Consider the following 23,182-nt stretch of genomic DNA (forward strand, 5'->3'; position numbering starts at 1 on the left):
GCGGGCATTAATAGCGGTCACGCTAATCACTCGCTTCCTGCGGAGATCGCAATTAAATTACACGGCCAATTACGAGGTATAAGGTTGTTTTTTTCATTGGTTTTGCTTTTGCCACGGCTTATACCTGGAGGAAAGAAACTTAAAACTTGTTTTTCACTGTTCTAAGGGGTAATAAAAAATACCGCGGCAACCTGCTAGAAAACAGTTGTATTATTAAGGAGCCCATACAGAAGTCGGTAGCATTTTAAATGTTTCGAATAACCCGTTTTACAATATTTATCCCTGTGTTGAATCGCTATAGCTCGATTTGGGTTTAAATGTCCAGATTGGCGACTTGATTTTTTAGCATTGTTGTTTCTAATCTAATTTGTTAATTGGTTGTTCTCTTATTCTAGTTCTATTCTAATTCGGATTTTGCCAAAGACTAATTTTTAGTCTTGCCGTCGTAAGAAAAAATTGAATTAATACACTTTCGTCGAAGCGACTTGTAGGTGATTTTTACAGTCTGTTTTAAGTTGTCAAAGTCGGCTGTCGGCAATCTAATGAATAGTGTGCACTACGTTTCGCACGCTTGGCTTGTACACCAATTTGAAATACGAACAATTAATTTTCCGAAATTCCAAAAAAGTTTCGCGGAAGAACTTTTATAAATCTCTAGAGCAGAGTCACACCGTTTGAGAATCGCTACTTTAAAGGCCTGTATAGAGACGAATTGGCAACACCGGTTGGGCGACATTGATTAAGCGATTTAAAGTAACGACCCTGTGTTGTGAAAACAGGCGATTGTCCATAAACAGGATGTCGACGGCATTTTACCATTCATAAAACACCCTTTAACAAAAGGTTTTCGCCTTTAACGCCTTAATGAAAACTAAAAAAACGGCTTAATTTGCTGGCGGGGCAATATGGAAGTCAATACACGGCGCATTTATAAAGGCAGACTTCATATATGTTTTTTAAACTAATTTTTTTAACTTTTCATTCTGGATACAACAAAACATTGCTATCTGTCAACAGGGTATTCCTTTCTTCAACTATTCGACCATGGTGCGGTTTTGCTACCAAAAGTACATCGCTGCTACGACGAAAGTGTGGGGATAATGTCATTTGGAAACTCAGAATGCTAACAATGGCGTCCCAGCTTTTATAAGTGATGATTTGATTGACTTCTAGTCACGTTATCTGTGAATGATGCAATTTCGTATCGAAACGTCTTAATCAAGATGATGTCGATCTACTCGAACTTTTAGGCTCTGCAATTCATTATCAATCCATATTCCAAATCCGTGAATAGTGCACCCAACCTAACGCCATTTAAATGTGGCGAAACGAGATCTTAAACAGGATTTGATTAAAAAAGTGCATTCCAAATTATTTGGATTTTAAACCCTGAGTCCAAAAATAATGGCAAAAAACTGAAGACCAAAAAATGGTTAGCTCAACAAAAAAATATAGAAATAGAAATAAAAAAAAATTTACTGAATAAAAACCCTGAGTTTTTCGGAAGAACTAATTAAAAAAAAAATGCCACACGCAAGTCAGCAACCGATCAGTGTTGCACAAAATAAACGAGTCACAGTAAGAATATTAGAGCCCGTTTAGAAGTAGGTATCATTTTGAATGTTTCGAATAACTCTTTGTTCATTTTTAAAAACTAAAGAGTTATAAGGTTTGTTCGAAACGTTCATAATTCTACATACTTCTGTGTGGGCTTTGATATTCTTTATACGTCAATAATACAACCTTAAACCATTATGCTCCAAAATCAAGTCACCAATTTGGATATTTAGACCCAAACCCAACCAAAGCGATCCGAAACCAATGAACAAGTCGTAAATAAGGACACAAATGGTGGAATAGTGGACACAGTAAATATTCTTTAGGTTTTCCTGTCTTGGCCGAAGTCAGTCATTATCATTAGTATGTTCTAGTCATTTAAAAGAAAAATATATTTCGCCACAAACACATTTATTATTTTGAACTAGAACTTATTAATGACTGACTTCGACCAAGACCGGAAAGTCTAAAGAATATTTACTCCCATTTAAAGTCATTGTCGTCATTACGTGTAAGGGTGAAAGAGAGAGAGGAGATATCTTTATATTTTACACACTCAGTTTGCCACTGGTGGATAGAGTGAGAAATGGCCAGGTTATGGGGGTGAGGCTTTGATATTCTTACTACGTCTTACTACAACTTGCAACAATGCTAAAAAATCAAGTCGCCAATCTGGACGTTTAAACCCAAACCCAACCATATTGATCCGAAACCAATGGACAAGTCGTACACAGGGATAAATATTGTAAAACGGTGGATAGAGCGAGCGAAAGAGAGCGTTGTGGGGGAGGTCAACATACAGGGAAATGGCAGAGAGAGAGGCCGCGGCAAAGAAGTGGCGCGATTGGATATTGTTGGCCAGGAAGTGAAAGCTGCGCTTGGCAGGAAGCAATACAAACACGGGGATACTGCTTCCAATGCTACTTCTAAAGCTACTGCTGCTGAATTTGCATTCGTGGGTGGGGAGAACAGCCAACGCAGCCAAGGTTGGTTAAGCTTTTTTTTTTACTTCAGGGCGCGTCTAGAGACATTTAAAAGGTGGCGGCGCACCTGGCGAGCGAAAAGAGCGATAAACTTTTGGCGTATACCGGTATTTCTCTCAAATTGCTTGCAATTTTTCATTACATAGGCTTCATAGTTGAATATCCTAAAAAGGACTCCACCCTTACGAGCAAAATTAAGACAACATTAACTTCGGAACAAAAGTCAGTTAGGAATATCGCGTAATACCCCCAAGCCTTGCTGTTAAGACACTCTACACTTGAAAATAAGCTTCAAATGCAAAATACAAAACCCAATAAAGATATAAAGCCCATAACAAAACTAGGTATCATTTTAAACTTCAATGGTTGAAAAATTTAACTCCAAAACCTAATAAATAGTTCATTTTAATAAATGAACTTGTTGTAAGGAATACCGAGCTATTATTATGTTTTTGGAAGTACACCACAGAAAAAAAGTTTAGAAAGCCCCACCCCAAACCTCAAGCCATAGTCCGTACCCTGTTTTACATTTGGTGGTCGTGTTATTTGCCTGTCGTGAACGGATACCGCAAATAACAGGCTATACTCGTGTCGCGCCATCGCTTTTCAAATTGTCGGCGATGAAAGCGACAGGAAATTTCGCGTGTATGAACAACCCACATGATGATAGGGTCGGCTTAGAGTGCGAAATTTCCCGGCCGTGTCGGGATTTGGGAGGTAAAATTTTTGGGAGAATTTGATAATAAGTTAACAATTTGTTTTACATTGCTTAAAATAGCTACCTGAAACTAAATATTCTAACATATTTTTTATATAATTTCTACCCTTTTCGTTCGGCTTGGCGCATTAACCATACAGTATTTTACAAAAAGTAAGCAACTATGAGGTCTGTAATAAAAATTTGCCAGGAATTTAAAATAAATCCATATAACACAGAAAAATACTTTTTAAATTGTCGGCGATAAAAGCGACAGGAAATTTCGCGTGTAAGCACAACCCACATGATGATAGGGTCGGCTTAGAGTTCGAAATTTTCCGGCCGTGTCGGGTATTGGGAGGTAAAATTTTGGTTAAGGAGAATTTTTTTACACTGACAAAAATGGGCCCCAGAAACAGCGCTTCAAAAATGTTCAAAAATATTTTAAATATATATTGTTATATAATTTTTACCCCTTTCGTTGGGTTTAGTGCATTGAGCATAGAGTATTTTACGAAGATTGTGCAACTATGCGGCCTCTAATAAAAACTTGAAATTTAAGAGAAATCCATGGTAGACAAAAAATCCTCGCATTTGTTTTGATCGCCAGATGCACCACATGGATTCCAGAGATTTATAGTTGCGCACTGACGTAAAAAATGTTAGAAAACAATGCTTTGAAAACGACAGTTTTGGCAACTTTAAAGATATGAAGGCGATTTTAGCGTTACCTTGAAAAGCTTACAAAAAATGAGAACAAACTGTAATTCTAATAAATGTCGGTGAATCTGGTTGAAATTTCAGCATCCAATAATGTGTCGGCGACTTGGTATATTAAAAATGGCAATGCTAAGATTTTGTCCCTAAAATGTCATAAGTAGGGCGAATATTTTTTGACTAAACAAATAGAAAATTTTGACCGGAAAAATTAAAATTTTTGACAAATTTTGACCTGTTAGAAATACATTGATTTAAATAACCTAGGCGTCGTTAATCACGCGTTTTTCATGCCTTATATTGTTCTAATAAAGATATAATACGGTTAAAATGACTTAAACTTATGTTTTTTGATTAAAGGAAAGATAAATTTCAAAATAACCGAACGACCAATTTCAAAAAGCTGACTTTAGTTTGTTTTTTTTAATTTTGTAAGCGATTTATGTGCATTTTTATTCTATTTTAACTTTATTGACAAATTTTAACATAACGTGTAAATTTTGACAAAATTTTGACTTTTTTGATAAGTCAAAACATATTCGCCCTAGCAATAAGGTAACTAACGGTTGTTGAGCTATTAAGCCAGATATAACTTTAACACAGAGGCCACCCTAGCACTTTTTTTACAGTTGGTCAAATTACTGAAAAAAACGATAAAAAACAACACGACGATCTTTGTCAAACAAAATATTGAGATTTATATAGATTTTATAGCAAAAACTTAATTTTACGCCCGACAATTAGGTGCTAAGAGAGGTGTTGGAAGTCAAATAAATAAAAATATTTTAGCTAATAGGCAGAATAGCGTGTTCAACTGGCCCAGTATTGCTTGCCTTTTTCAAGCTATATAAAAAATCAATCGTTCTGCATCACGACCATTAAATGAGCAACCGCAATGAACGGAAGGTTGGCATCCTATAATGGACATCGTGGCTTTTGTAACGAAACAACGACACGACAGAATAAAAAGATGCCGAATTGAAGCATCAAGGGTCACGTTTATTGACCAGTTCAAAAGCCGAAACACGAACATAGGCCTCCTAGGGAAATGATTAATCTGTATCTACTTAGCCATACGACCAAAATAGGACTATTAGTCGTAATACCTTCTAAATCGCAATAAGACCTAAATGATCAGAATCAGGCCTATGCAACATTTTACCAAACCCTAAACCCTACCCCTAAGTACATCACTAACTCCCCTAATAATTTCGACCATAGCCTATTTTCTAACCCCATACATTACCCCAAACAGGGGCAAAAAAACGGTGACAAAACAGCGTTCACACAACTAGGGCGACCAAACCGTGACACCAAAACGGCCGATGCCAGACCATGGCCCCTGCTCGTCACATACCGTCACGACAAGAGATGCTCCAACTAAACTACAAACTCATTTAAAGTTCATTGGCACGAGAGAAGCCCCAAATACTACAAAGTTATTCAAAGTTCCCCGGCGCGACCAGAAAGGCCCCAACTAAACTACGAATCTCCAGGCGCGATATTAAAGTTTCAAGAGTGTTATTGGCAATCTAGGCTCTATTTCGACGAATTTAGGACGTATTTCGAAAGGTTTAGGTATTATTCAGGTGATTAATTGGTGTTATTACTATGGTTTATACTTTATTTTATAGTATATTTCGCTTTAGATATTGTTGCCCAAGCCCCTAGTAGTGTTTTCCTGATGCCAAATGTCGGGTATTTTTAGCTTTCATATTAGTTAAAATGTTCCATAAATCAGCTAAAGAACCAAAAGCACATAACCACTGTATCCGTAAGGCTAAGGCGGTGCATTTAGTGCAGCTGTTAAGTAAGCACGATTCACGAATTGAGCTATTTCCGTCTCTATGACTTCTGCTCTAGGTAGGAACATGCTGCTGTTTTACCGGGAAATTGTCAGCTTCGCAATGCAGTTTCGCACAACTTACATTGGTTATATATCACTAATGGGTTGACAAAGTACTGGGAAGTTTGAAACGCTTTCAATGCCGTTTTCGTCAAACATCGCTTAACAAAAAACATGAAAGATTTTGGCACGGGTTTGGAAGCCAGCTGACATTGCCTAGTTAATACCTATTTTTTTAAGATTTAGCTTTGGTGCTTGTTAATAAATTTTTAAATATTACTTTTCAAAGTGACTTTTTTTTCAAGTGACTTCTCGCAACACGTGAAAACACTGGGGCCTTGTTGACCACAAGAGTGAAAGAATGAATGGAATAAAAACATGTTTCGCTTTTTTGTCAACGTAAGCACAAACGCAAGTACGTTAATGTTGCCTGAAAAGAACGATCAACTTTATTTGAAAAAACTAAAAATATGCCGCCCTTGCCAATTTATTTCGCCCTTTTGCATGATTACAGCGTACAAGGAAGAAGGAATTTTTAGTATTATTTTTTTGATTTGTTACTATACTGAGTGCGATACTTCATATTTTCACCTAAACCATTGCTTGAGAAGCGCACCGCTTTGAACAACAATCAGTCAGCAAGGTCTGAAACTTTTAATATAAATATGCACTTCGCCATATAGATCAACGGCATTTTATATTTAAATTTGTGGACCTTGCTGATTGATTGTTGTTCGAAGCGGTGCGCTTCCCAAGCTATTAAAAACTTTTAGAACTTTTATCGTCGGCATTATGTGTTCTGTTGGAGGTCAAGATTCTGTTGTGGATACACATACTAAGCTTAAACCAATGCCTGATGTTTCGAGCGAACCGTACGGCCGCCTTTTGAATTTGATACAGATACGTGATATTTCAGGCTGAAAATTGTAGTTGGTGCGATACTAAATACTAAAGACAAATCAACAAAACAGCGGGACCGTTGAAAATACCACCACAGTGCAGTGTTTTAATAACTTAAGTCGCTATTTTCCAATGACTTGACTTGATTTAAGTCTTTCGGAAAAATTACTTCGGTTGAAATTATTTTTTCTCATTAAGTCTATGGTTTTAAATTGAGTTATTGACCTTAATACACTCTTACTTGAGTTATTGCTCATATACGGACGAGTTTATCAGTTAATGTCGTATTTTTATGACAAGGACTTGACTTTAAGTTGACTTGCTTTAATTATGACTTGACTGGGACTTGACTGGGACTTGACTTGGTGATGACTTGTTCATTCATTTGGTGATGAACTGATGACTTGGGACTCGGTTTGACTTGTCATTTCAAAAAGACTTTACAGGGACTTGAATCATTTCAAAATGACACTTCCAGAGTGCAAGGACCGTTACTACGACAGGACATCGGTCCACTGTCGGTCATGCGGGATTTAGTTTGACAATTTTTTTCTTATAGTGAAGTGAAAAATCATAATCTAATCACGTTAAAATTTTTTTGTGATAAAAATTTTAAACACTCTTAAGCACAATATATACAGGCATAATAATTAAAAACAGCTCTTCTGGTAATTGTAATCAACCAACATTTCGGCAACCTATTCAAGTGACCTTCGTCAGGGTAAATAACAGCGAACAAGTACAATTACAAGAAGAGCTGTTTTTGATTACTATAACTAGGCCTGTTAGAAACATTTTTTCACCTGCGCTAATTCGGCGGATTCTGCGCTGAAGTAGGAAGCAGTCACCTCGTTCAGAGCTCGCACCACAACCTGGAAACAGTGCGGCCTGTGACATAAATGGAAAAGTTATAATGGGGAAAACTATGAAATTTGAGATTAGTCGACACAGGTGTATCTTAGGCAATTGGCGTAAATAACAACAATTGTTTTGAAAATGAAAGATACACATGTGTTTAACAACTGTGATGCCTTTTGAAGCTCCTTTTTCATCAACGATTGCGGCTTTCGTATTTACTAACAGCCATTGCTGACTCACCGAACCTGTTGATCAATGCTGCAAGCAGAGCAGGCTAAAAAAACAACTAGTCTGCACTTCTGCAGTGAGGTTCGAACTCACGACTTCCGGCCATATTTTAAAAACATTTTAAGTGATTTATCGCTTTTATCTTGCCTTTGTTACACTGATGATGGAATGAGGTATTACAGAACGTTTGTAAACAACGAAATGTCGATTTTATTGAATTAAGGCATTACTTTTTTTTTTATTAAAAAAATTGTTGTTTTTTTGACGTCGGCAAATATATATTTTTTTTTAATATTTTACAGTTATGCCATAAAATCTAAGCAGGAATATTAAAAATCTGGCACAATACAGAAAAGTTACAATTACAATATAAAAATTATCTAGCACTACTTTAAAAACAACAGTAGAGCTGAACATAAATCGGATTTTTCATTTTCTGTTGGGCTTTGAGACTTGGCAGAATTTTTTGAGATGTGGCATGATTTTGGGGGGATTTGACATGATTTTTTTTGAGAATTTGCATAATTTTTTGAGATTTGACATAATTTTTTGAGACTTACCGACACATCCTTGCCTAAAAACTGCTATTTCAACAACCAAGCTTGTTGTTGGTACAAAGGGAAGTGCTCCTGAGTTCATACATTACATCAATTTGAATTATTTGGCCAATATAATTACTCATATATATTATAAAAATTAAAAGGTAAATCTATCTGAGTCAATAGCTCCACGCCTCCACAGTAAAATTGGGTGAAAGGCAAAACTGCTATAACAGTCTTTTGCCCTATTTCGAACAAATGGCGCCAAAAATTATACCCAATTATGAAAAGACAAACCTCCCAAAGTAGCTCTCGTCAACCGGATAAACAGCTCCGTAGCCGAGATCAATTAATCCCTTGGGCTTCGTCTTCTTGGCGTGCTCAAAGTAGTAGAGGTGCTGGTTCTTTCCGTGAAAGGCAAAAAAGAGTGGCTTCCACTTTTTTGTTTCGTGCCCTTTCTTTCCCATTCCTATGTAAATATGGTTTAATTTTTTTATGGTTTAAAATGTAAAGTCGGTTAAAAAACAGCCTAATGCTTTGATAATTAGGAGGTTGTCCAGACATGGAAAATAGCAATATGCTACCAAATATTAGTTAATTGTTTTGTTTTCATTGTATGGTGCATATAGTAATAAACATTTGAGAAGAAGAAAATAATAATACATTTTTCATTTTTATTTCTCGGTCACTTTTGTAAATTTTTTGCTTTAAATTGTCAAAAGTTGGGCCGATGACGTCACGATCACTAACAAGGTGAGGAACGCACCAATGACAACGCTAGTAATCTAAAGAGGAATAATCGATTTTAATCGGACGAATCTTTTAACTAACTAAAAGTCAAATCATAAAGATAACTGAAATTCTTTGCATTTAACATCTCGATTAATTAGGAATGTGTAGTTTTTTTATATCAATTAATTAACTCTTATTGTTAAGAGGAAATTGTGATTTTAGAGATCGGATTATTTTTCCCTAGATTTCAATTTTTAGAAGTGTATTTTAATAAAAAAAATATATATAGCATGGACATAATATAAATGTTGGTTTTAATTAGTTGTGTTTTACAGTACATACATAAATTGTTGGTTTTATAGACAAAAAAACAACTAATTAAAGCCAACCTTCTTCAGCCATCTTTAAGATAAGTCAGAAAAATTTGCCAACCAAGCTGAATTAAAAATAGCCAACTTTTACACACAAGCAGTAGAATGGAGTGTGATCCCATGTCACTCTGTTAGTCACTATTGACTTGTAAAAATGTAGGCGTGACTCATTTGGCAAAGTTGCAAGTTGGCGTAAAAGCACTGCTGGGCCAGGAAGTATGTATCAAGCTTTACTGTGCTGAACGCTAATAACAAAACTGCCCATTTTTCACACATATTAGCACCACTTCTAAACTTTAAAAAATGTTTTTTTTTGTTTTTTCTATAAATAAAGTTTTGTTTTTATCTATATCGAGTAATGTCTTAAAGTAGTACCATTTTATTGTTTTCGTCGACCATTTTTTGTTTGTTATACAGAGTAAAAAAATTTGCTGTATCTATAAAGCCAATCAATTTTTTACAGTGGTACCATTTTATAGTTTTCATAGATCATTTTTTATTTGAATTATATATGTATATCCGATTTTATGTTTATATCATTAATCTCTAAAAATGGCAAAGCAGATATAGTGTTTTTAACAATAATTTTGACAACGAACACACACATGAAATGAATGCCTTTTGTACTACTTTTTCAAAAAACACTTTTAAAAGACAGATTAAAAACATCAACCATGAAAGGCAACAAAGTAAAGGATAAGCTGCTTTAAAAGTTTTATAAGAATATAGAAATTTAACAACACAAAAAAAATTAGTATACAGTTAAATAGGGATTTTAGAAGAAAAACCAAAGTGGATAGTATCCATACTCGTCCGATACTAGGTAGATTTTACTGTCAATGCAATATCAAATTAATATGAGAATTTAGACACCATTTACAATCCGAAACAGTTATACTACTTTGAAAGGCAATTTCATCAAAACATAGTAGGTTAAGAACTGGTGGTAACTAAACTTCCTAACTCTAAACCAAAGTGTGACATAATAATATGAAAAAATTACATTAAAACAATAGAATTACATGTATTTTGAGCATTGGAATGGTGTTATTTGGTATTTAGTCGATTTGCAATATATTTTTAACTAAAATATCAGGTAGGGTATTTCCGTAGAGTATCAAGTATTGGATATCACAACAGCTAAACCACACAAAACATTTTTGAGGACTTCACACCATTTTAAAAATTAAGTTCAATCTAAAAATTTAATAAAGTTCAAATACTTTATCTTTTTCTCCAAAAAAGTGTCCGAAAACATAAGAATAAAACGATTTACTAGTGATATAAAGTAATGTAAAGTTCCTTACCTTTTATAAATAAGAGTCCTTTCTTAAGGATGCCAGGTTCATTTATGATTGCTCGAGATCCAACATGATCGTCTTGTGTTGCGCGATTAAGAGTCTCATAAATATCCACTTGGCACTGCCGGCTTATATCCATGGTTTTCTTGACTGCACACGTCAAGGTTTGGCCTTCGACGATTTGTTCGTACATGTAGTGGTCCACTATATCGTCGATGCTGGTTACAAAAAACACACAGTTCGTTTTTTCACACATATTAGATTAAGGGTATAATAACATTTTTATATTTAAAGTTTAAACCAGTATTCTAATACACAGTAACATGGGTTGCAAACTTTATAAAAAGGCTGTATATTATAAATCTTTCCTAACAATAACGGGATTGCAAAAGTTTGCCGGGTAACATATAAAAGTTTCTGCTTTTTTTGCTACACTATTTACAGTTGTTTAAAAATCATTTCACCAGTTTATTACTCTTTGGAAAAAAATATATTATTTTTCAGAAAAGTTGTACTCTTACTGCAAAACAAACATAAAAATAAAATTTAGTAGTACAAATGTAAGACTATTATTAAAAAAACACTTGATAAAAGTATTATACTGTAGAATTGCTGTTTACTTGAACTTGAAACAAAACAAAATAAATTATAAATGGTAGACAGTTCTTTTACAGCAACCTTTCAAATTTATTTCACAGTAAATAAATAAATTCATTGGGAACAACAAATGGTTTAGGAATTCAGAATTAGCAAAAGGTTTAGGAATTTTGCCTCTGAATCTCCTCTTAACAGAGTTTATTATTTTCTCTAAATTTCGGGTTTGTACCTTGTGTAAGACCTGCCGCCCATTTCGAACTTGTTGTAGTTTTTCCTGTGTATTTTGAAGCGTTGAATGTTTATTCCAGTGAAGAAGTAGAGAACGTAATCTCCAGGCGTGGAATCGCTTTCTCGTATCAGAAAACTGCCAGGCCGGTTAACTAAAGAAAGAAGAAGTGACAAAATATCGACAAGGTATCACATAACCTGGTTTGAGAATAAACTGGAAAAAGTACACAATTTAATGAACATAATAACAATATTAATAATATTTATCATTATTCATATAGCATTAATTCCAGTGCCTTTACATAAAATTTATTAAAAAAAAAAAAAAAATCTGAAAACCAAATAGTTTACTGAAGAAACATAAGAAATTGCCAGAACAATACACAATGAATTTAACAATAAAAAAAGTCTGGCATTACTTTGATGTCAACAGAAATTACAAGTAGAATTACTACTTTTTGGGAAAATCTAATGACATTGAAAGAGGTTTCTAGTTTGTTGTAGCCAAAATACAATTCTGATAACAAAGCATTCAAAATCTTTCCATAAAAAGTACCAAAATCAATGCTTACAATTATTATTTAGAAAATTATCAATTACACATACACAATTGACAACTGTACCTACACATTTGGCAACTGCATATTTTGCTAAATTCTTTTAAAAAACTTTGCAAATATTTTATTAAGTTACCTGCTGAAAGGAGACTGTAAGCCTGGTCTTTGCTGATATGAGCGTGAAACCATTCTTTTCCCTCATGAGGGTCAACATTTCGACCTACCTCACGAACGAGTCCTATATAATAAGATATGAAGTGCAATGCATAAGTTGCAATAGGTTAGCACAGTGTAGCATAAAAAAATGTCATAGCCAATTAGGTCCGGTAATCGACATTATCTTAAAGACATCAACTGATGATAAAATAGGTAACAGAACATATTTTGTAAGATGATGTCGATTAACTCAACCTACTTGGCTTTGAAATTCATTTTCAAGTTAACTCAGTGATTATAACAGTGGGGCCTGGCAAATTTTTTTGATACAGACTTGTTTATTTTTGGTTGAAGCATGACATATGATAACAATCAACATATTGTCATTGAGTTACAGTGTTTGTGATGTAATAATAAGGAACTGCACAATTTGGTCAAAGTGTTGACTGGCTTGCGAAAAAACTCAGCAATGTTTAGATTTTTATGTGGACTTTGCCCATAACTTACTTTAATATATTTCACCCACAACTAAATGTGCTTTGTGGTCAAATTCAAACTTCCCCCTAAACATTCAAAATTCCCCCCACCCCCAATTGAGAAATTTTAATGTAAATCTTTAGGTCAGTGTTAAAAAGATGAGCGGGCTTCTATTACCAGGCCAAATATGTTATGGTATTTAGCAAGTAGCATCATAATTGTCAAATTTACCTCGAAACACACAACCACTTTCGTTTGTCCGTAAAGACGTCACCCACATCCAATCGCCTTCCATGTCGTTACGAACGATAAAAATATCATCCTTTTCAAATCTAAAAAAGCCAATGAAATCATAGGCAAACAACTTTTTTTCTGTTTAAAATGAAGTAAAGTTTTCACTAATAAACCACTATAGTAGGGTTGCTTGATAGTTTCGAACTTATTCCAGCACCAAAACTTTGGCTGTTTAATTTAATACCAAATGACATCATTGTTGTAAAAATAACCCAATTAAGGAAACTTACTTAAAATAGTAAATGCGTCGTCTTAACGTTGCCAATCCTAAATTCGTTTTAGGGTAAAAAGCGAAGTTTGAATTGACCAAATTAAAGCATTCTTTTCAAAGAAATTTTCTTTTCAAATTGGAAAACACTATTATTATTGGCTAAACTTCCAAAAAAGAAATCGGCAGCGATCAGCGCTGATACCACCCTAGTATCGGACGAGTTCTATTACTATCCCTTGTCATAAGGTTTTAACTCTGCGATCTAACATTATGAAAGATCAAAAAAACAATAAAAGTAGAAATACTCACGAAATTTCATCGTTGTCTGCATCGGGAACTTTCTGATAGGGAAGAATTGCCTGAACCCTCCTTCTATCATCAACAGGTTCAGGCGGGGGAACTGGGTGAACTAAAACTTCGCCCTGGAAAAAGTTGTTTTCTGAGTGTTTATATAAACCAGGGATGTCCAACATTTTATTATAGTGAGCCGCATTGACACTTGAAATAATTTAATGGGCCGCAGAACCTATTAAGTTTCAAGATTAAGTATTGCTCTTTAGAGTTATAACGGGCCTTTAGAGTTATATATAAATTTTTTCCCCATACTATACTATTAGTGCGCCCCTAAAAGTTGACAGGTACATTTTAATTAGGCTAATATTGAACATTTAAAATTCTACTAGGGAGTGAAAATGACTAGCGGGCCGCACAAAAATTTCAGACGGGCCGCAATGTGGCCCGCGGGCCGCACATTGGACATCCCTGATATAAACCTATAACAGATTATTGTCGGTATTCTTTATTTGGAGAATTCATTAGCACATTTAAGTGTTGAACAGGTACAGGGGTGTTAATAGGGTTCTACATTCAATTCGGGGCTGCAGTCTTGGATGAGTAGCCAAAAAGTCCCTGCACTTCGGGGTTGCAAAAATCAACCTTATGGTCTGAATGCTGCAGAATATGTCTGAAAGAAGATGTCTCTTTGCAAAACCGGAGTGGTGGGAGGTACTTTAGGCATGTTTAGATTGGGCTACTCCAGGGATGTCCAACATTGACACTTGAATTAATTTAATGGGCCCGCAGAACCTAATACGTTTCAAGATAAAGAATTGCTCTTTAGAGTTATAACGGGCCTTTAGAGTTATATATATATATTTTTTTACCATACTATACTATTAGTGCGCCCCTAAAAGCTGACTGGAACATTTTAATTAGGCTAATATTGAACGTTCAAAATACTACTTGGGAGTGAAAATAACTAGCGGGCAGGCACAAAATTTCAGACGGTCCGCAGGTTGGACATCCCTGGGCTACTCGAATAAGCATCTATCCAAGACTGTCACTAGTATAGAAACACAGTTCCAGTATAGAAACATGACTGTGCATAGCGTGTGGATGTACACCAGCACAAAAACCTTTATTTAATCTTAAAATAAAAACTTGAGATTAAAGCATGTGTCATTTTACAGGGTATAATTAACAAGATGTACCTCCAGAAGAAATGAGACCCTTGTGTAGTAAGCCACCAGACCTTCGAGAGAATCAAACTGTCGACCTCCGATATAGAAATCACCGCAAACAGATATTATCCTACATGGTAAAGCGCAGACATTACACATAGCTAGGGATGTTTTAAGTCCCAGAGGATTCTAGAATAATAGATTTTCAAATCCAGAAAAATGAATCCAGAATATTGAATCTTAGTTTATTTATTAATAATTATCTTTTCTCGTTAGTTTCTAGGTTGGAGGATTAATCATATTAAACTTACAGTGACACAAATGCATATGTATAAAAAAATGTAGGCAATACACATACACAAAAGAATGTTTAGAAAAAGTATAAAATTCTGCAGTACCTAAAATGGGTCGGGCCACAGTTTTCACTGAGAAAGGAGAGGACATAAGATCCAGATTTTCTTTCACTTTCCCTAACTAGGTACGATCCAGGTAAGCGGGCGTCTTCTAATCTTTCTTCGGCAATGTGACGATCTAATCGACCGTGATACCAACTGGAAAAACAACAGCGGTGTTAAAAGAACAATAAAAACATGGGTAATATTAACACTTATCTGTAGGCAAGTGGGTTCCATAAAGGTAAGGTTTATAGCAAGATGTTGATACAATCTGCTGTTTCACCTACTGGCACAAAAAAAATGAAAAAAAGCAAATATATATGTTATGCATGGTTTTGCTAACTTTCTACTAAAAGTAGTGAAATTTTTTTTAATTTTTAGCTAAACTGAAGAAAATACAGTTTACCATTGGTACCAGGTAAACTTAAAAATGTCACAAAAATAAACATATTTAGGTCAGAATTTCTATTTTAGTAAATGAGATGAAAATGCTGCGCAGGTAATTAAAGGAGATTGGTAAGAAAGTAAGTTAAAAACTAGCAATCAGCCCGGCTGGATGCAGCTGGCTTAACAGTTCACATCAAAATTACCAGTGTTGTAGAGGCGTGTCGGGGTAGTCGCTGTCAATGGAAAACTCATGACTTCCGCTCATCATGGCCACCAGCTCATCTTCGTGAACCTCTTCATGATCATATGATTGATCATATTGTGGTTCCTCATAGTTTGTGCCACCAGGATTTGATGCCCACTACAAATCACAATCAATTAAAAAAATTCAAATGTTTCTAAGAATGTGTATGGCAAATATTTCTATGCTTAGATTAACTGGCACTTTTCAGCCTGAATAATTCACCTGCACGACTTAAAACTTGTTTTGATTGGGAAAATAAAAAATGCTGTTACAAACACCATTTTCAGCTAAAATGGAAAGTATATTTGAATTTAAATAGGAAGTTACATGGGCAATTCTGCAAACAGCAAATCTTTATTATTTGCAATATAATTTCTAGTTTTACCAGCAAAAATTAATGCCAAAATTGTTCTTAGCAGAAATCCCACTAAAAGGTTTTGCAATGCGTATGCCAAATAGCCTATAAAACTACTATGGCGGTTACATTCCAAAACATATGATATCACTGGCCGAACTGTTGTTAAACAATTTCTGAAAAGTTTTGGCAATATGGGACTGGAATGCAACCAGGTCGTGTAATAGAAATCTATGGGAACAACGTGAAAAGCTGTTTGACTTTATACCGTATCATTAAATCGCTGTCTGCGACTATATAAATACAAAAGTAGTTCTTATTTAAAATCCTGTACTTTAAAACATATATGGTTTTGCAACTTGAATATTGACCTGTTAACAACTATGTACAAGAGAACTATTTTGGTGACTATTAGCAGCGAAATACAAATAGAAAGCATATCTTTTGTACACTTGATTATCGCAAGGTTATAATGTTTAGCGTTTTGGTTTGGGTAGGTTAAGCAAACTTATTAAATATTTAATACACCCTAACCGAATATTGTGCGCTAATAATTGTTTCAACATTGTGGTAGGATTCTAGCTCAGTGCCAAATCACCATTTAAAATTATATTTCTCACCTGATAAGGACTTGACATCATTCCATCTGGCAAAGGAACATCATCGTACGGATTCATGTTTTTACGGCATCAGATTTTTCTCAGAAGTACAGTTTTAAAAATTTTCTGATAGCTATCCTAAATCATAATATGGGTACTAAATTGTATTTTCAAGTATATAGACACCATCTGATCTATCTTCTTTACTGAGTGGTTTGCCACTTTTAAAGGGAACACAGAATATGATCTAAAAGCATCAATACCTAATGCAGAAAAATCTATAAAACAAGGCCAACTATACAGTAATATCCAAGACAGAATAACAACCTAATCCTCTGAATAAGACATAACCCTGTCGAAATAAGCTAAATTCGTCGTTTTAGTCTTATTCTGACGTTAATGTTATTCTTATTTTGGTCATATGGCTAAAGTCTCTTTTAAACTCAACTAATTTTGCTAAGCTATGCTTGCAAATCCAGAAATAATGCTCAATCGAAAGAAATTCTCCCCAATTTGTAGATTAAGGTGTTTGAAGGCAAAAGCATCAAGTCAGTAAAGCGAATGAAGTGTGACTGAAATTGCGACTTTCCCTTAGACGTAACTTTCTTTTTTCTTTTTTCACAAAGTTGATTTGTGTATCGGGTAAAAGCGTTCCTAATAAACTAAATACATAACATGTACAAAAAGCTAGTATGTGGTTTCAATTCGATAAACCATCGGTAACCATATGGTCTTTTGCTAATTTATTCTGAATCAAAGCTTTTCCAAGAATTCATCGTAGTAAAAATATTGTTCGCATAACGGGGGAATTCCAAAATAAAGTTTGTATAAAATTACTGTGAAAACACCCGATTCGTCGGCAAGTTTGGCTTAGCCATGCCACAGCATACTGCATTTTTGTCGCAAAGATAAGCCAAAGGAATATGATTTCCTGATTCCAGGATCACGCCTGTTAGCATAGAAAGAGAAATGCCTGATTCCCGTTGGATGGGGACTCCCCTTTTTACCTTTTTGCGACTGAAACGCGGGAAAACGCAAATCTAGGCTAAAAGGCGCTTTTTTCAAGCAACATAATTTTATAAACTAATAAAACAGACAAAAGCAAAATAGCCTGGAAAAGTAACTTGGCGCTGGTCTAGAATCTTACCACGATTTTGCAGCTTGAAATTTCGCGGCTGTAATTCCTGTAATAACGTTATTTGTAAATTTAGCGCGACTGATAATGGAGTACAAGACTGAAAACCGTTATCGCGACGAAAGTTTTGCGCGTTTGAGCGATTTTTAGTGGCTGGGCGCATTATACGTTGATTTTACATGTAATGCGCGGCTATGAGCGGGAAACTGGCCTTACTTTCGAACCTGAGCGTGCGTGTTAGCGTTTGGGCGTGCGTGTGGGTGAGTTTTGTGTTGTTATATTCATTATTTGATTATTATACTTGTCCCACCCTAACCCAAATAATGTGCGTTTTGGTAGGATTCTAGACCAGCGCCAGTAACTTCTTGTACTTTTAGTGTAGGTTATAGTTATAATGAAATGTAATAAATTGGCACAGAAGGGGCATATGCAGGGTTTCTGTAGTTTATGTAATTGGCTGCCCTCTCAACAAACAACAGGGAAGCTCTTTTAACATAGTAGCTTTATATGTTTTCTCATGGAAAGGTGCCATTAAGCGTACAAAATGGTAGCTTGCTATACAAACTTAGCAACGTTTAGGGCAAGTAGCAAATGTCTTGTTTTCCCATTAGCTACCATGCAGTACATAAGCACCAGTCTGCTGTCTGAATTTCATTGCACTTTACGCCGAGATCTCTGGCATACAGAAACAGCTTTTAAGGTGTGCAATTATGTTTTTACACACCTTGTATTGGAAATCCTACCACAAAAGCTTTTTTCAATATTTAAGTGTACAGTATACCAATTTAGAAAAAAAGTTGGAAACTCTTGATATTGCAGTGCTAAAATAAAGCTACGTTTAAAATTTGTTGTCGTTTTACAACTGACCTGCACAGGCTCAGTGGGAGCTGTTTGAAACATGACAATTAACACAGACGCCCGCTGCATTTTGTTGGTAAATACAACTTTATTTGAAGAGGATCAACAGCCGATATACAACAAATAAAACAATTTACAATTTGTGACCAAGCCCTTCTGGAACTGTGCCGACTAGGGTTCCTCTTTTTCCCAGATTTTTTCACTCCTGAGAAACAGGGTTGAAAAATGAAAATCCTGACGAATATATTTGTGCCTAATTTCATCATTATGATGTTTAAAACTATTTTATTTTAGCTCCAAACATTTAATTAATTCTCCCTAGTGCTGACCAACAACCCTAGTGCTGACCAATGATATTTCCACACATTATATACCATGCATCATGCCTTCGGGAAGGCTTACTGAAATTAGTTGGATCAGGATTTTAGTGCAAGCAATGAAAGGCCATTTTCTAGCCTTGCTTGCATGCAAATCCTGATTAAGCTAACTGATTTTGGGGCACCAATTTTTTTCAATTTGGTAAGTAAAGAGTAACGCAAAGAAAAATGGTCTGCAAACACTGTAACGCACATTGTTTGGGTTACCCTGCAGGTTGGGGTTTCAAGAGTTCACACATTTTTTTATTTACTATTAATAATAATGCTTGGCTGTCACTAACCCACACGCTAACTCAAATAATGTGCGTTGCAGTATGTGGTATTTGTAGACCGTTACTTTTTGTATTTTTTTGCCGTTTTTGATGTACCAAATTAAAAGAGCACCCAATTTTTAGAAGCCTTTCTAAAGGCATGTGTACATTTGTAGAATCAATCATTTTGTTATGATGGCTCTTGGTCTGTTACATTCATTTTTCCTAAATTCATTGCATAACATACAACAAATAAGTGCTCTTAAAACTATTGAAAGTTGTGTTTTCTTGGCATCAAATTTTGAAATTTGCAATACTGTCCACGGATCTGCAAAATTACAAAGTGATCCAGGGTTGATTTTGAAGTTTAATTTTCACTCGCCAGCAGGGCTGTGGAATCGACTCGGGACTCGAGGAGTCGATTTGTTTTGGTTGGAGTCGGAGTCTGGACTCGGGTAAGACCTTGTAAATCTACCCAAGTAGACTGATATGGCCGCCAAATGGAAATTGTAATGGTGTAATATTTTCCAACCATGTATTGTGAGTGAATGAATTATTTGATACCCCTATAGGTGGATTGCTGAATATCCACGTTATAAGAGTTACGCAATTTGGTGAAATACAGTCTGTAGAGTCCGGGCCAGGCTCGGTACTTGACAAAATCGCTCTTTTGACTGGAGTCGAAGTCGGGAGTGGAATTTGGGTTGTTTTTAACCAACTCCGCAGCCCTGTCAGTCTGGTAAGTGCAAACAAATCAGTACTCACCTGGACAAAATGCCACATGCCAAAAATATCAGTCTGTCATCTGCAAGTTTACATTCTATGCCATTGTTTAAGCAATGATTTAACCTGCCTTGTATTTCGGAGAGTTTACTTAGATCAGTGTTTCTCGACCTTTTTCACCCCAGGGCGCACTTGTAAACCTTTCAAAACGTGGTGGCGCACCTGACGAGCGAGTCGACTGCTAACTTTGTTTTTTGCTGGCAATTTTTATTACATCAGGCTCCCAATTCTATTATCTATTAAGCAGCTTGCGGAGTCGGTTAAAAATAACCCGACTCCAACTCCCGAGTCCGACTCGTCTGCAATCCTACAGCGTTTAATTTTCCCATTTACGTATCTAAATTAAGGTGGATTTTCAACAATCCCCTCATAGGGGTGTCATATATCTCATCCAACCACAATACATTACTGGAAAATATCCACCATATGCTGTTTCGCCTTTTTAATTTGCATTTGGCGGGATTATTAGTTTTAAAATTGATACTGCGCATGTCAGACTCGGGACTCCATCAGTCCGATTTCAGCAAAATAAATCGATTACGGTACGCAGAGTCTCAAATATGACTCCGTGCTCCACAGACCTATAAAATACGATGTGCTCAATAAGACATGCCCAAAGAGAATTAAAGGACATATTCTTGGCATCAGCCTTTTGGTGTCGTCGTTTGGGTGCCATAGTGTTTTGGCACAGGATTGTTTGCCTCTGTTTGGGGTTAGGCGCGAGTAATGGGTAGAATTAGAATTTGGGTTATGGTAAAAATTATTAGGGGAGTTTGTGTCGAAGTTATGGGTGGGGTTTGGGGTTAAGTAAAAGGTAGCAAAGGCCTTATTCTTGCCATTTAGGCCTTATTCAAACGAATTTATGTCTTATTTTGATTTAAACGCTATTACGAGTATTAGATATTAGTCCTATTTTGGTCTTACTTCGAACTGTTTTTTATGCCGAAGTTGCTGTTGTTTTAATTGTGGTCTTAAGGCGGAAGCCCACTAGATTGCAATAGTTCCTCTTTCTTTGTTAGCGAAGAGCCAACATCAACCATTGGGACTTCAATAAGGGCTACGAATCCGTTCATATTGCTCAGTGTTTATTCACAGAAATTAGTGACTAGAGTTTATTCTAAAATTATTCGCAAATTCTACAAATAGGCCTAATACAGAATTTTTGTAACATTTTTCCCCATTTTCTCGCGGCGCACCTGGCCACCTTCCACGGCGCATCAGTGCGCCGCGGCGCACCGGTTGAGAAACGGTGACTTAGATGTTGTCAATGTAATCAACCCCAATTGTTTACGCCAGGGGTCCGCAAATACTTTTTGGCGCAACCCAAACTTACTTGTGACCTAAATTTCAATCCAACTATTTGTAGACCCCTGGTTTATGGAACTACTGAATGTATAGTACTTTTAGCCATATCTAAAGCACAGGTATTTTTCTATTTCAATAACTTGCATTCATTCTTTTCTATAATTTGTCAAGATCTTAACATGGGATTAAAAATACTGTGAAACAAACACTGCATCCACTGATTAAATGGACTTCAACCAACATTTATTGTTTTTTATAATGCCTCACAATATTTGCTTTTGATTGCAGTTTAGTCAGAGCTAATTTGCAGATGTTTCAGTTTGAATGTTGTCCGGCTAAATATTCCTTAATTTGATTTTTCTCTTGATTAATACCCCTGTACCTAAAATATCAGTGTGTTAAGTAACAATGTCGGAATACAATTATGTCCACTCGAGCATTTTTACAGTGTTTAAATCAGAGTCAGACTAGGACTCTGGATTTGAGGACTCTGTTTGTTTTGCTGGAGTCGGACTCAAGAGGAGTAAAACCACGTAAAACGACCAGAGCCCCGAATCCGACATGCGCATGCGCAGAACCAAATATTGAAACTGATATGGCCCTAACTGGAAATTGTAAAAGTGGAATATTTTCCAACCATGTAGAGTTAGGGCCGGACTCGGGGCTCAACGAAATCGCACATTTGACCGGGTTGGATTTGGGGTATTTTTGACCGACTTCGCAGCCCTGGTTTAAATAGTTTATTATATCAATGCACAATATTCTGGTTGGGTTCAGGTAGGTTAAATATTATGGGAGGTTAAAAAAATTAAAGATAAGATAGGTTAAAAAATATAGTAAGATATGGTATTCCAGTTTTTCATTTTTGTGAATATTAACACATAAAAGTGTGAATCAACCAATACATGCAAACAGAGACCATTTTATGTATTAGGATAGTTACCTAAAGTTATCTCATTTAATTTATTTTCCCAGTTTTCCTTCTTTGCGGTCTAGTGCAGTGCTATTCAACCTTTTTTGATTGTGTGACCCCTAAAGTTGTTATGACGAACTCATGCACCCTGTTTACTTAAAAGTTAAACTGAGGTAAAAAAAATAGTATGGAAAATCATTATGCATATCAATATAAATTGACATTATGTCAATTAAACTGAGCAAATCTGCCGAAGTTTTATACACTCTTGGTAAGAGATTGCCTGTAGGCTGCTTGCGAGTACTATTGAATGTCATAAAACAGCATTCCAACAAACTTGAAAAAATAGCAAAGAAGCTATTTAATGACTGTTTTATCAAAAAAATTGTGGTATTAATGGTTCATTAAAATTTTGTGATGCACCAGTGTATACCTTTTCGTACTGGTGCACCCCATGCATATTTTGGTGTACTGGTCTGGTCTCTAGTGTACCAAATTTCTAAATGTTACGTAAATACCACCTTCTCTCTAAAAACATATAATTTTTCAAAATTGTTTACATAACAAATCGTGCAAATCACCTCTAAAACACCAGTTTAAGAAGGTTTAACAATGTTTTTTAATTACACATGATTATTTCTCTAATTTGTTTTTCAGAAATAGCAATAGTATATTATAATGTGTATATGAAATACTGAAAGTCAAAAATAAACATGGAATTTAAAAACCAAATGAGATGAGTCGATGACTATGGAGGATAAATCGTTTAAAAAAGATTGATCAGTAAAAACAGGTATTATGAAATAACAATGGTCTAAATTTTATTATTTCCTTAAAACATAGTTTCAGGATAAAAATTAGAGTGTCTAAA

General features: G+C 35.4%; 1 protein-coding gene across 1 annotated transcript in view; it reads right to left on the reverse strand.

Moving 5' to 3' along the window:
* Window positions 1-16,828, reverse strand: part of LOC146166590 (ras GTPase-activating protein 1-like) — a 34,805-nt gene extending 17,977 nt beyond the window's left edge. The window contains exons 1-11 of the mRNA XM_083390944.1: window positions 16,711-16,828; window positions 15,695-15,852; window positions 15,108-15,260; window positions 14,740-14,839; window positions 13,559-13,671; window positions 12,976-13,076; window positions 12,248-12,349; window positions 11,556-11,706; window positions 10,736-10,947; window positions 8,623-8,794; window positions 7,504-7,588 (exon numbers count right to left, since the gene is read on the reverse strand). Of these exons, the coding sequence (XP_083247070.1) occupies window positions 7,504-7,588; window positions 8,623-8,794; window positions 10,736-10,947; window positions 11,556-11,706; window positions 12,248-12,349; window positions 12,976-13,076; window positions 13,559-13,671; window positions 14,740-14,839; window positions 15,108-15,260; window positions 15,695-15,852; window positions 16,711-16,767 (1,404 nt within the window). The 5' untranslated portion in view covers window positions 16,768-16,828. The remainder of the gene's footprint in view (window positions 1-7,503; window positions 7,589-8,622; window positions 8,795-10,735; window positions 10,948-11,555; window positions 11,707-12,247; window positions 12,350-12,975; window positions 13,077-13,558; window positions 13,672-14,739; window positions 14,840-15,107; window positions 15,261-15,694; window positions 15,853-16,710) is intronic.
* Window positions 16,829-23,182: the final 6,354 nt, after the last annotated feature.

This window comes from Ascidiella aspersa, chromosome 1 (genome assembly GCF_963924565.1).
Source record: "Ascidiella aspersa chromosome 1, kaAscAspe10.2, whole genome shotgun sequence".
NCBI lineage: Eukaryota > Metazoa > Chordata > Ascidiacea > Phlebobranchia > Ascidiidae > Ascidiella > Ascidiella aspersa.